Genomic DNA, 13,891 nt, shown 5'->3' on the forward strand with positions numbered 1-13,891 from the left:
ATAAACATATATGCAACAAAGAGAAAGGGAGGGAGAAAGAGAAAATTAGTACAGAAACTTAAGAGTCAAAAACAAAGAAAAATCTGAAAAGTCAAACATAATGTCAGTATGTTCAGAATTTAGAGGTAAGCAGTATACAAATAACTACTGAATATATCAGTAACTGCAGAAAATAAGATGGGTCCAAAAGCAAAACTCTGAATTTTGGGAGTGTTTGAATCAGAACTTAGAACAAAAATTAGCAAACGTCCATCTTGTAATATCTTTATAATGGATTAAACTGAAACCTTGAATCCAGACACAACTGAACTTCTGAGTGTTTGAAATCTAAATTCAAAATTTGTGGCTTGGGATCATCTCCAAGACTGGTTTTAGCATTGATTTGTTATTGGATTTCACAGATTCCTCTTACTGCTGAGCAAACTGGCTTGCCATTAACCAAGGAATCACAACATTCCCTGGCTTCTGTAGTGAGTAAAGTCATGGATCACATTGGCACTCAATGAACTACTATAATTTGCTCTAAATCAATGTGACAATAGTGATTTTAAATAACGTAACAGCAAATATTATGTAGGTAGTGTCTAATTTTCTCTGTTTAAAGAATGAACACAAAGAATGATTTAAGTGTACTACTGATACTTGCAGGTTATAGAACAGAGCTGGGTAAAAAACATTAATCTTAGGTTAGTACATCAATTTGCTAGTTCCCTCTGCCCATTTAGTTTCTCTTTCTGTTTTGCCAAGAAAGAGAGGCTGTGCCCAGATGCTTATGCTAGAGGTGGCTGTCTTATAAATGCAGATATTGTTTTAATAAATACATTAAGGATCAATACTAATAATAACTTCTGTTTGTTTACTTTGTAGATACATTTCTTCTCCTTCTGCAAACATCTGACTGCATCTGACACATCGTGCACAAGCTGGGTGATAATGTTTTTCTCCGGCCTGTTGGGGGAAAAAAAAAAAGGTTATTATGGATAATGCTAACTCTAGACAGCACTGCAGCTTATTCAGTGATTACACCTTCAGATATCATATTAAGTTTTTGAAGAAAATATTTTATTACATGTTATTTTCTTTCAAACTGTAGATTGCCACCCCATGGTGCCGCGGGCCCTGCGCCGCTGCTGGAAGAGGCCGGCACCACGTCCCTGCGGCCCCTGGGTGAGGGGCCGCAGGGACATGGTGCCAGACGCTTCTGGGAGCAGTGCGGCGTGGGGCCAGGGCAGGCAGGGAGCCTGTCTTAGCTCCGCTGTGCGCTGCTACCACCCCGGAGCTGCTCCAGGTAAATGGCTCCGGGCTGGAGCCCGCACTCCGAACCCTTCTTGCACCCCACACCCCAACCCCCTCCCCACTGTTCCCCATCTGCTCAGTTAACCTCTTCACAAAAAAGCTAACAGAATGTAACAAACCATCAGGAAAGTGATAGATAATAAGACAGAAATCATCATAATTCCACTATATAAATCCATGGTCCATCTACACCTTGAATACTATGTGCAGTTCTGGTCACCCCATCTCAAAAAAGATATCTTAGAATTGGAAAAGGTACAGAGAACAGCAACAAAATGATTCGGGAGATGGAACAGCTTACATATGAGGGGATATTAAAAAGACCGAACTATTCAGTTTAGAAAAGAGATGACCAAAGGGGTATATGAAAGAGGTCTATAAAATCATTAGTATCATGGAAGAAGTGAATAGAGAAATGTAATCACTCTTCATGTAACACAAGAACCAGAGGTCACCCAATGAAATTAATAGTCAGCAGGGTTAAAACAAACAAAAGACAGTACTTCTTCATACACACACAATCAACCTGTGGAACTGCATGCCAGGGGATGTTCTGAAGGTCAAAAGTGTAACTGGGTTCAAAAAAGAACTAGATACGTTTGTGGAGGACAGGTCCATCAATGGCTATTAGTCAAGGTGGTCAGGGATGCAATCTCATGCTCTGAGTGTCCCTAAACCTCTGACAAGAATTATTGTTATAAGCTGGGGAAGCATCAGTTGGAAGTAACAGAGGAGGAGAAGGACCTCGGAGTATTGGTTGATCACAGGATGACTGGTTTCAGAGTAGCAGCCGTGTTAGTCTGTATCCGCAAAAAGAACAGGAGTACTTGTGGCACCTTAGAGACTAACAAATTTATTAGTCTAATAAATTTGTTAGTCTCTAAGGTGCCACAAGTACTCCTGTTCTTTTCACAGGATGACTATAAGCCACCAACGTGATATGGCTGTGAAAAAAGCTAATGCGGTCTTGGGATGCATCAGGCGAGGTATTTCCAGTAGAGATAAGGAGGCGTTAGTACTGTTATACAAGGCACTGGTGAGACCTCATCTGGAATACTGTGTGCAGTTCTGGTCTCCCATGTTTAAGAAGGATGAATTCAAACTGGAACAGGTACAGAGAAGGGCTACTAGGATGATCCGAGGAATGGAAAACCTGTCTTATGAAAGGAGACTCAAAGAGCTTGGCTTGTTTAGCCTAACCAAAAGAAGGCTAAGGGGAGATATGACTGCTCTCTACAAATATATCAGAGAAATAAATACCAGGGAGGGAGAGGAATTATTTAAGCTCAGTACCAATATGGACACAAGAACAAATGGATATAAACTGGCCATCAGGAAGTTTAGACTTGAAATTAGATGAAGGTTTCTAACCATCAGAGGAGTGAAGTTCTGGAACAGCCTTCCAAGGGGAGTAGTGGCGGCAAAAGACATATCTGGCTTCAAGACTAACCTTGATAAGCTTATGGAGGGGATGGTATAATGAGATTGGTCCTTGACTATTAGCGGTAAATATGCCCAATGGCCTGGGATGGGATGTTAGATGTGGTGGGATCTGAGTTACTACAGAGAATTATTTCCTGGGTGTCTGGCTGGTGAGTCTTGCCCAAATGCTCAGGGTTTATCTGATGGCCATATTTGGGGTCAGGAAGGAATTTTCCTCCAGGGCAGATTGGCAGAGGCCCTGGGGGTTTTTCGCCTTCCTCTGCAGCGTGGGGCACGGGTCACTTGCTGGAAGATTCTCTGCACCTTGAAGTCTTTAAACCATGATTTGAGGACTTCAATGGCTCAGACACAGGTTTGATACTGGAGTGGGTGGGTGAGATTCTGTCACCTGCGTTGTGCAGGAGGTCAGACTAGATGATCATAATGGTCCCTTTTGACCTTAAACTCTATGATTCTATGACTGACAGAAGCTGGCACTGGACAACATGGGATGGATCACTCAATTTCCCTCTTCTGTTCATTCCTTCTGAAGCATCTGCACTGGCCACTGTCGGACGACAGGATACCGGGCTAGGCGTCCCATTGATCTGACCCAGTATGGCCATTCTTATGGTCTTATTTGTATAAAATCTTGGCCTCAGTGAAATCAATGTCAAAACTCCCATTGATTTAAGTGGGGCCAGATTTCACCCCCTTTGACCAAATGAACTACTAGCATAAAAAAAGGTGTTGCCATGTACCACATGTAATATTATGCAGACCTGACTCAGGCAAAACACTACTGGAGTCAAGTATGAGTTCAGAAGGAGTTTTGTCTGAATTAGGAGTGAGTGCATGATTTGGCTCTTTGTAAAGTGTTTCATATCCTGTCTCCTTGGAAAAGTGTGGTTAAAAACTAATACAATTAGTGTCAAGTATTGTTGCTGTTAAAGTGTTTCTACAGTACTGTACTACAACTCTAAGTTCGTATAGAACTTGGTCTGCAAGTCTTTGTTCTGTGCAGTGATGAACAAACTGTCAGCACCCAGACAATAGTAATTAATCAATGCTAATAATGGCATGCTGTTAGAAATGTAACTGTGACTATGTGGAGGATCTGCCTGATTACTTATGACTGACAAAGTCAAAGGGTTCAGCAAAGGTTTACACCACAAAGCATAATCTTGGTCCAGCAGTTGCTCTCTCACTACTCAATACTGGGGTCTGACTCAAGTTTAAAGAGTCTCTGTTTTTCACTTCGCTAATGTAGGACTTGTTTAACCCATGAAAACCTATTGCCATACAGATGTGTAACACTAGTGCTAAGATACTTGAAGTATTTAAATCAAGACTGAATATCCTTCTAAAAGACAAGCGATAGCTGAGCCTGAAGTTATGGTCTTGATATGGAAATAATAGGTGAAATTCTAAGGCCTGTGTTTGGCAGTCAGAATTAATGATCTCTTGTGGCCTTAAAAAAAAAAAAAATCTATGAATAGTTTTCAGTAAAATGTTATAGATTGTTATAACCAATTCTCCTAAATTTTCCACAAAACATTATGAAGAGAAGTTAGATTTCTAGAAAGTATTTATACATTTTATTGTTGAACTGTGTTATGTTAGGATAGAGTACTTTTAGTTAAGAGAGGTAAATGTACAATTTTAACCAACCATTATTCAAATATGACTTTGCAACTGTACAGCTAATAACCTGCCAATTTGTCTGTACTACCTATACAGAAAGGATATAGAAAGTCTGCAGAGAAAGGGAAAGTTCTAAACACTCACTGCTCACAGACCACAGTAACAGCACTTAAGTTAAAGCTGGTTGAGAAACAGAAAATGCATTCAACAGATATTTTCACAAAACACTGTCTGTTTTTCAGACCAGATTCACCCTTACTCATGTTGAGTAGAATATTTCTTTTTATGTAGCCCCACCGAAACAGATGGAAATACTCACTGAATAATGTACTAAAGTGGTTGCAGAATAAGTGTCCCAGAATCTGGCCCATCATAATTTGTTCAGCAGATATAAGAATCCTTGCAATCATTTATAGAGATATAGGGCCAGATCCTCAGCTGATGTAAGCTGTCATAGCTCCATTTAGTTAATCAGGAATCTGCCCCATAATGATTCAAATCACTGTGTATTTTTATGACACATCAAAGTATACTTGCTGGAGTTGAGGTTTATAGTGTAAATCTATTGCCCTATTGATTAAAGAAAAGGGATAACAAAAATGCACCACTAGTTTCTCCAAGAGCAGACTGAGGCAGAGGCAGGGCTACTTCAAAAAGACTTTGCTTAACAGATGCCACATCTTGAACCAAAGCTGGACTACCAGTTCCAGCAGAACCTGGAAATTTTGTGACCTTAAGACGTAAAGTGTTTGTATTATCAGCTTAAGTTGAAAAGATGGCCTTGTCATTTTCCTTTTTTTTTTTGGTTTGTTGCACTGATGTGAGGGAGTCTAATGTGGCAAACAAATTCCTAACCATATGGCTGTTTCTTCATTGCAGTTTGGAAGCTTAGTTTGCCAGACTGTATTTTATAAAATGGGCAATACTGTGACAACAAACACACATGCAATGCGTGTAAGTGACAATTTGTTCTTGTGAATCCCTTATTGTTTTTGAGCTTGACCCTCTAATATCCTACTCCAGCAACCTGTACATGCAGGAATAAGTGGGACTAGCATTTATTAAGGGAAAATCCTCCTAGTATGAGGGCAATATGCCATGTAGAATGGCAATGTCTCCCCTCAGCAACGCAGGTTACCATGAGCCCATCTAACCCATCCTTCATGCTTTACGCTGGCTTCTTATAGGATAGAGAGTCAAGGTCTTGGTTCTTATTTTTGAGTCAGTCAATAGTTGGGGCCCAGGATTCCTAAAAGAGCACCTAAAGAGGAACATGGTCAACAATTCCACTCCTCAGGCACAAAGGAACTGTTCAGTGTAAATATAAAAAGTTCAAATGTACAGTAGGCAGAGCTTTCTCAGGGCTAGTGAAAGGCTGTGGAATTAACTCCAACAGGAATTAAGAACCACCACAAATCTCATCACCTTCTGCTGGAGCACTTTTCTGATTTCCTTTCTTTGATATAAACACACAGCACAGAGTACATATTTTGATGCTAGCAGGCCAGGTGCCAGATTACGCCAAGGCCCATAGACCTCACTGAACACTGACCAGTGCATAGCTGGAAACTAGTCTAGCTCACCTGTGTGTTAGCATTTTTAAAACTGATATTAAGTTGGTCAGAATGCGTTTAGATTTGATTAAATGCTTGTAGGATGCTGCATATATTGATCTCACTTATAAACATCTGTATCCCATGGTATAAAGTTATATTGAGTGTTTGCACTGTAAACCTCTGTAACTGTGTAATACACCAAACAGGAAAGCAGCATTAATCAGTGTAAAGTGCTGGTCCTGTACACAAGAAGGCCCACTGAAAACAAATGAGCCATTTTCAGACATCAAAGGACAAAGGCTTAGCTGATTCCCCCTATCCCTGCACCCATGAAGAGGAGATGGGCACCAACTCTTGTCCCATTCGTTTTAAGTCTAAGGGAAGGGAATAAAAATCCTGGTACAGCGATACAGTTCCTGACTAGAAGGAACTATTAACTAAGGTTTGTAACCTGGCCTTTAAATTGGCTTCTGTACCCAATGACTGGAAGTTAGCTAATGTAACGCCAATATTTAAAAAGGGCGCTAGAGGTGATCCCGGCAATTACAGACTGGTAAGTCTAACATTGGTACTGGGCAAATTAGTTGAAACAATAGTTAAGAATAAAATTGTCAGACACATAGAAAAACAAACTGTTGAGCAATAGTCAACATGGTTTCTGTAAAGGGAAATCGTGTCTTACTAATCTATTAGAGTTCTTTGAAGGGGTCAACAAACATGTGGACAAGGGGGATCCAATGGACATAGTATACTTAGATTTCCAGAAAGCCTTTGACAAGGTCCCTCACCAAAGGCTCTTAAGTAAAGTAAGTTGTCATGGGATAAAAGGGAAGGTCCTTTCATGGATTGAGAACTGGTTAAAAGACCGGGAACAAAGGGTAGGAATTAATGGTAAATTCTCAGAATGGAGAGGGGTAACTAGTGGTGTTCCCCAAGGGTCAGTCCTCGGACCAATACTATTCAACTTATTTATAAATGATTTGGAGAAAGGGGTAAACAGTGAGGTGGCAAAGTTTGCAGATGATACTAAACTGCTCAAGATAGTTAAGACCAAAGCAGACTGTGATGAACTTCAAAAAGATCTCACAAAACAAAGTGATTGGGAAACAAAATGGCAAATGAAATTTAATGTGGATAAATGTAAAGTAATGCACATTGGAAAAAATAACCCCAACTATACATACAATATGATGGGGGCTAATTTAGCTACAACAAGTCAGGAAAATGATCTTGGAGTCATCGTGGATAGTTCTCTGAAGATGTCCGCGCAGTGTGCAGAGGCAGTCAAAAAAGCAAACAGGATGTTAGGGATCATTAAAAAGGGGATAGAGAATAAGACTGAGAATATATTATTGCCCTTATATAAATCGATGGTACGCCCACATCTCGAATACTGCGTACAGATGTGGTCTCCTCATCTCAAAAAAGATATACTGGCACTAGAAAAAGTTCAGAAAAGGGCAACTAAAATGATTAGGGGTTTGGAATGGGTCCCATATGAGGAGAGATTAAAGAGGCTAGGACTCTTCAGATTGGAAAAGAGGAGACTAAGGGGGGATATGATAGAGGTATATAAAATCATGAGTGGTGTGGAGAAAGTGGATAAGGAAAAGTTATTTACTTATTCCTATAATACAAGACCTAGGGGTCACCAAATGAAATTAATAGGTAGCAGGTTTAAAACAAATACAAGGAAGTTCTTCTTCACGCAGCGCACAGTCAACTTGTGGAACTCCTTACCTGAGGAGGTTGTGAAGGCTAGGACTATAACAGCGTTTAAAAGAGAACTGGATAAATTCATGGTGGTTAAGTCCATTAATGGCTATTAGCCAGGATGGGTAAGGAATGGTGTCCCTAGCCTCTGTTTGTCAGAGGATGGAGATGTATGGCAGGAGAGAGATCACTTGATCATTGCCTGTTGGTCCACTCCCTCTGGGGCACCTGGCATTGGCCACTGTCAGAAGACAGGATACTGGGCTAGATGGACCTTTGGTCTGACCCGGTACGGCCGTTCTTATGTTATGTTCTTATGAACTGCATCACTATGCTGCTTGCAATTTGGAGAGGGCAATATTTCTTAGCATAAGCAAGGGCTCTCCAAGCTGCTTAGCTTGGGCTTGCTCTAAAGGAAACAGAAAGCTTGCATATCACAGCAGTTTCTATTCCTTTTGGAATCTAAGACTGTAATTCATTTGTGTGTCTGTTGACCGGCTTTAACTTTGTAAATGACTCATTTTTTCTTAGTTAATAAATCTTTAGTTAGTTTATTATAGGATTGGCTACAAGCATTGTTTTTGGTGTGAGGTCTAAGTGTAACTGACCTGTGGTATGTAACTGGTCCTTGGGGACTGGCAGTAACTTGAATATTGTTGTGATTTTTGTGTAAGGGACAATCTATCACAAAGACAAGCTTGCCTGGGTGGCAAGATAGATTGGAGCACCCTAGGGAACTGTCTGTGACTCCATGGTTAGGCTGCTATAGTGCTTGATGAGTTCACATTTGTTACTTGCTTGGTGAAATCTAAGTATAGAACTGGCAACCAATTTGGGGTTTGTGCCCTGCTTCTTGACAGTCTGCCTGAGGCTGGCACTCATGCTTGTGAGCTACTCCAGACAGCTCAACACATATAATTTATAAAAAAAAAACAAAGCAACAAAATCCCTACCCTACTCATACAAATTCTCTCTTGGGGAGTAGCCGAGATAAATAATTAATCAGATATGAAAACTGTTAATTACGTCACTTAATGCACTACTTGAAGGCAATGATGAAGGTGGTCCAACAAACTGTGCAGAATAGAGACTAGAAAGGAATAGCATAGAATAGAATAAATACAGTGGCAGATGTAATTCCATGTTGACATAGGCAAAACGCATATTGGAAAGAGTAATTTGAATTACTCATCAGTGGGTTCTAAATTAACAGTCGCCACTCAGGAGAAAGACCTGGGTATCGTTATGGATGTCTCAGTGAAAACGCCTGCTAAATAGGCAGTAGGAGATGGACAAAGTGTAAGGATGTATAAAGGATAGGACAGAAGATGATAGTGGAGCTAGTATAATGACATTACATGAGTCACTGGCATGCCCTCCCCTATATCTATAACTCCCATTGAAGTCAATTCCTATGGCAGTGGAGCACCACACCTCACAGGATTAGGCCCTAAATCAGGGGAAGAATTTTGCCCACGGTGTTGTGTTGCAGGGCAACTGGCCCTTTAAGGGGAATAGGGCTCAAGTCTGCCTGCTGCTGCCTTTTGAAGACCCACCTGGGCATAACTGAGTGTCCCAGGTGGCCACTTAATGGTTAATTGGTCAATGAGCACCTGGATCTAATAAAAGGTTATCCGAGCTTAGTTAGGGAAATCATTCTCAAGGAAACAGGGAGCTCCCGAGGAGTGGAGCTCCCAGAAGAGGTGATCAGAAGAGCTCATCAGATCAGGGAGCCTAGAAGGTGTGCTCCTGGAGAAAGGGAACTGTTGTTGTTGTTACTTCTTTCAAAGTGTGTTATTTTAGTTTTTTGACTGATCTATGCATTTCATAATTTTTATTTCTCTCTTACGCTTAAATGTAATTCTTTGAGTAGTGAGTTCTAAAATGCCGAAACTGTCCTGGCTGGAGTAATTATCCCTATGGTAACATTTTAAAAAAAAATATTGGTTTCTATTGGTGGTGCACATCTGCACATTACCTCGATATGGTGCACATAACAAAATTCATTTCGCACGTGGATGGAAAAAATTAGAGGGAACACTGACTATAACTACTAACAATATAGGTATGACTAATGAGGGCTGAAACTTTTTTTCTGCTGAGAGCAACAAGCTCATAGAAATGAGAAGAGAATTCAGGTTGATTCAATGATTCCATTACACTGTTTTACATTTCAGCTGACATAATACAAATGTAGGTAGCTGTAACAGAGTACCAGTAGTGCTGAATCTTATCTGTTCAGGTAGGTTCACAGTCTATCGTCTTTGCTAATGCAAGACTCCTATTGACGTTTTGTCTGCTTTAGGAAGGATTACAGGAGTTAGTCCGCAGTAATTGAATTTTGACATATGAAATATTGAGGCAGTTGGGCTCCTCTGGAACAATGCAGATAACAAAGCCCATCAAAGCTGAGGACAAAATGCTCTAGGTAGAAGGCATCCAGCTATGGAATGAACATCTAGAGAAGAATCAGGCAAACCCAGAGCCAGAACACCTTCAAGAAACACTGCAAAACCTTCATCTTCCAAAAGGCCTTTCCACTACAGCAAGAATGGTGCTCCAATATTGGCACTCCTTTCTACACAAGACCTTCCCTTCCTAAAAACATCTGAAAACAAATCAACCAACCAGTTAAAAATCCTAACTGAAGCAGAGTTTCCATCTTGAGAAGAGCCAGAGACTCCATAAAGTCCACTAACGACTTCCTACTGCTATTTTACGTGGAAGACATTCAAACACTATGGTGATGGGTGGCAGTATAAAACCTAAAATAGATTCTCTGTTTCCTCTTTTTTCTTGGGTTTGTCTCCTTCTTTTAATAGTTCAGACAAAAATGAAACTCATCTTTTCATCTGAAAATTTATTCTTCTCCAGTTTCTTTTGATTACACAATGCTTATAGATAGAATGCTGTTCAGGTTTAAAATTCAGAACGTGTGGCTGATACCAAGTTGGGAGGGGTCGCAGGCACTTTGGAGGACAGGATTAGAATTCAAAACAACCTTAACAAATTGGAGAACTGGTCTGAAATCAACAAGAAGAATTAAATAAAAAAATCAGATGCAAGACTACAAAATGGGGAATAACTGGCTAATTAGATGTTACTACTGCAGAAAAGGATCAGGGGGGTTATAGTGTACCACAAATTGAACGAGTCAACAATGTGATGCAGCTGCGAAAAAGGCTAATATTCTGGGATGTATTAACAGGAGTGTTGTATGTAAGCCATGGGAGGTAACAGTCCCACTCTACTTGGCTTCAGCTGGAGTACTGTGTTCAGTTCTGGGCCCCACACTTTAAATGGGATGTGGACAAACTAGAGAGTCCAGAGGAGAGCACTAAAACTAAGAAAAGGTTTAGAAAATCTGACCTATGAGGAAAGGTTAAAGAAACTGGACATGTTTAGTCTTGAGAACAGAACAGTGGTGGAGTGGGGGAAACCTCACAACAATCTTCAAATACGTTAAAGGCTGTTATAAGAAAGATGGTGATTAACTGTTTTCCACATCCATTGAAGGAAGGACAAGTAGTAATGGGCTTAATCTGCAGCAAGGGAGGTTTAGGTTAGATATTAGGAAAAACTTTCTAACTGTAAAAGTAGTTAAGCTCGGAAATAGGCTTCCAAGGGAGGCTGTGGAATCCCCATTATTGGAGGTTTTATGAACAGGCTGGATCAATACATGTCAGAGATGGTCTTGATTTTCCTTGTCCTGCATCAATGTAAGGGGTTGGACTTGATGACTTCTCAAGGTCCCTTCCCACCATACAGTCCTATAATTCTATGAACTATTTATTTTGTACAGTAGACAATAAATCAGAGGAAGAAAAAATCTGTGAAAGAGTAGATACCAGGAGAAATATGTGGAGGAGAAATTCTTACTAGCTGTTCTATAGCCTCAGTGACCCAATTCACCATTGTGTCACTCCAATTTTATGCCAGTGCAACTGAACTGATTTCAACAGAGTTACACCAGTGTCAAAGTGGAGTAACACAGTGCTGAAACTGACTCTCCCCCCCGTCCCTTTCTTCACTGGAGTCATCTGTCAACCCACACTAAGCCAAGAATCTGTCATTTATAATGTTCTACATGCGCACCTGCAGCACTACTTCAGCGAGTTCACATGTACAATTATTTCATTTTGTGTGAGCTCTGGCTCATCCCCATGTGCTTTGCAAAGCTCTGAGTTTTCCCACCCACGGTGGATACATCTGAATCATACTTACTGCCTCCCACAGTTTCTTTATTCTTTCAGGTATAAAGTGCAGAGCTAGATGTACAAATGGGGAGATTTATCTTTTAAAGAAAGTAGCTCACTGTGTACCAGCCACTGAAAACAACGGTTAAAGGAATAATTTAAAAGAAAATAGTATAAATATAATTCAGATTTTAATTTGTGACCTCTAGGGCCAAGTTTTGACTCGCAGGGCCAAATTTAGCCTGGGTGGAGGCAGGTGTAACTTGGATGAAGTCAATTGTGCTCTGTCCGTTTATATCACAGCAGAATTTGGCCCATATTCCTATTTATTAAAATAGTCTATGGATATAGTTATTGGTTTTGTCACTTGGTTGCATATATTTCACAATAAATGACCTACACCTTTTGTCTCTTTCTCCCACTCTTGGTTTTGCATCTTTTTCATGCCACCCATTATGCCTGGAATAGACTTCTGCTTCCCATTTGCTAACTAATCTCCCTCACCTCTTCCAAATCCACCCTTATATTCCATGGGCCTGATTCTCTCCTGGTGCACATTGCCTCAGCTCCATTGACGTCAATGAAGCGGAGGCTTTGGCCCCAGAGATGTTGTGCAGCTTTTCTTAAAATCCTCTTGGGGGTCAATATGAGCGGCAGCAAGTTAGAGTTGCTGGCTTCTCTAACTTTTGCCACACCCAGGATGGAAAGAGGCATAAAGGTGGCAGAGCGTCACTTTTTCTTCTTCACCTCAGCTGTGCCAAGGTCTGCTCCAATGCAGTTGAGGATCTAGCCTATTAATTCTGGGCAGGCAGAGTGAAATTACTGAAGCAGGAAATAATATTGAACAGTACTAGAGAGGCTGCATGGACCACTGGACTGGAGGCTAGAATGGGAGTCAGCAGGCCTGAAGTACTATTTCCAGCTGCTAGGTCTGGGTACATCTACACTACAAAAAAAAAAAAAAAAAAAAAATCAAACAAAAACAAACAAAACCCCACATCACCAAAACAAAAATAAAAACAAGAAAAAAAACCAAAACTAAAAACTCCCCCCAGAACCACGTCAGCCAGCCTCAGAGCCTGGGTCAACTGACAGCAGCTTGCAGGGCTCATGGTACGTGGCTAAAAACTGCAATGTAGACCTTCCTGCCTGAGCTGGAGCCTAGCCTCTGAGACCCTCATACCACACCATGGCTCCATAGCGCGAGCCCAGACTCTGAGACTCACTGCTGCAGGGCCGGTTATTTTGGTTTTCATTTGCAATTTAGACATGCCCACATTCACTTATCCGCTATTCTTTCTGTGCCTCTGTTATCCTTCACACCCTTTATTTGTCTTGTCGACAAGCGGTTCTCAAACTGTGGGTCGGGACCCCGAAGTGGGTCTCGACCCCATTTTAATGGAGTCGCCAGGGCTCACTTAGACTTGCTGGGCATAGGGCCAAAGCTGGAGCCCCATCACCCGGGGCCCAAGACCCACCGCCCAGGGCCGAAGTCGAAGCCCGAAGACTTTAGCTGTGGGAGGTGGGGCTCAGATTATAGGCTCCTTGCCTGGGGCTGAAGCCCTTGGGCTTCGGCTTTGTCCCCCCCCCCAGCAGTGGAGCTCGAGTGGGTTCGGGCTTCAGTCCCCAAGCCTGGGGTCATGTAGTAGTTATTGTTGTCAGAAAGGGGTCGCGGTGCAATGAAGTTTGAGAACCCCTGATCTAGACTGTAAGATCTTCAGGGCAGGGGCTGTCTCTCACCATCTGTCTGTACAGGGGCTAACTATGGCACTACTGTAATACAAATTCTTCTTCTTTATAATAATATTGCCAACCAGTGGTAAGTTTCCAGTTTCAGTTGCATTAATGCGCTGCTAGAGCAAAGCATGAGCTCAAAGTTCTTATTTTAATTTTAAAAAAACCTAAATAAAACAAAAATATACTGAAGGCTGGAAGGAGGAAAATCAGAATGAGACATACAATATTTTACCCCTGCAGAGCCTGTTTTCCTACTTGCAGTAGATACACAATACATGCTTCAGAGGGTCACAACATACTGGAGATATTTTATCAACAAAACCAAGT

General features: G+C 41.2%; 1 protein-coding gene across 21 annotated transcripts in view; it reads right to left on the bottom strand.

Moving 5' to 3' along the window:
• The window catches only part of ABLIM2 (actin binding LIM protein family member 2), a 201,552-nt gene that overhangs the window by 79,650 nt on the left and 108,011 nt on the right, over positions 1–13,891 (bottom strand). For all 21 annotated transcript variants that reach the window (XR_010601582.1, XM_065597106.1, XM_065597102.1 and 18 more), the window contains one exon: positions 861–948. Coding sequence is in view for 20 of the 21 variants with exons in the window: in XM_065597106.1 (XP_065453178.1) it covers positions 861–948 (88 nt within the window). In the remaining variant the exon portion in view is untranslated. The remainder of the gene's footprint in view (positions 1–860; positions 949–13,891) is intronic.

Source organism: Chrysemys picta, chromosome 5 (genome assembly GCF_011386835.1).
Source record: "Chrysemys picta bellii isolate R12L10 chromosome 5, ASM1138683v2, whole genome shotgun sequence".
Classification (NCBI taxonomy): Eukaryota; Metazoa; Chordata; order Testudines; family Emydidae; genus Chrysemys; species Chrysemys picta.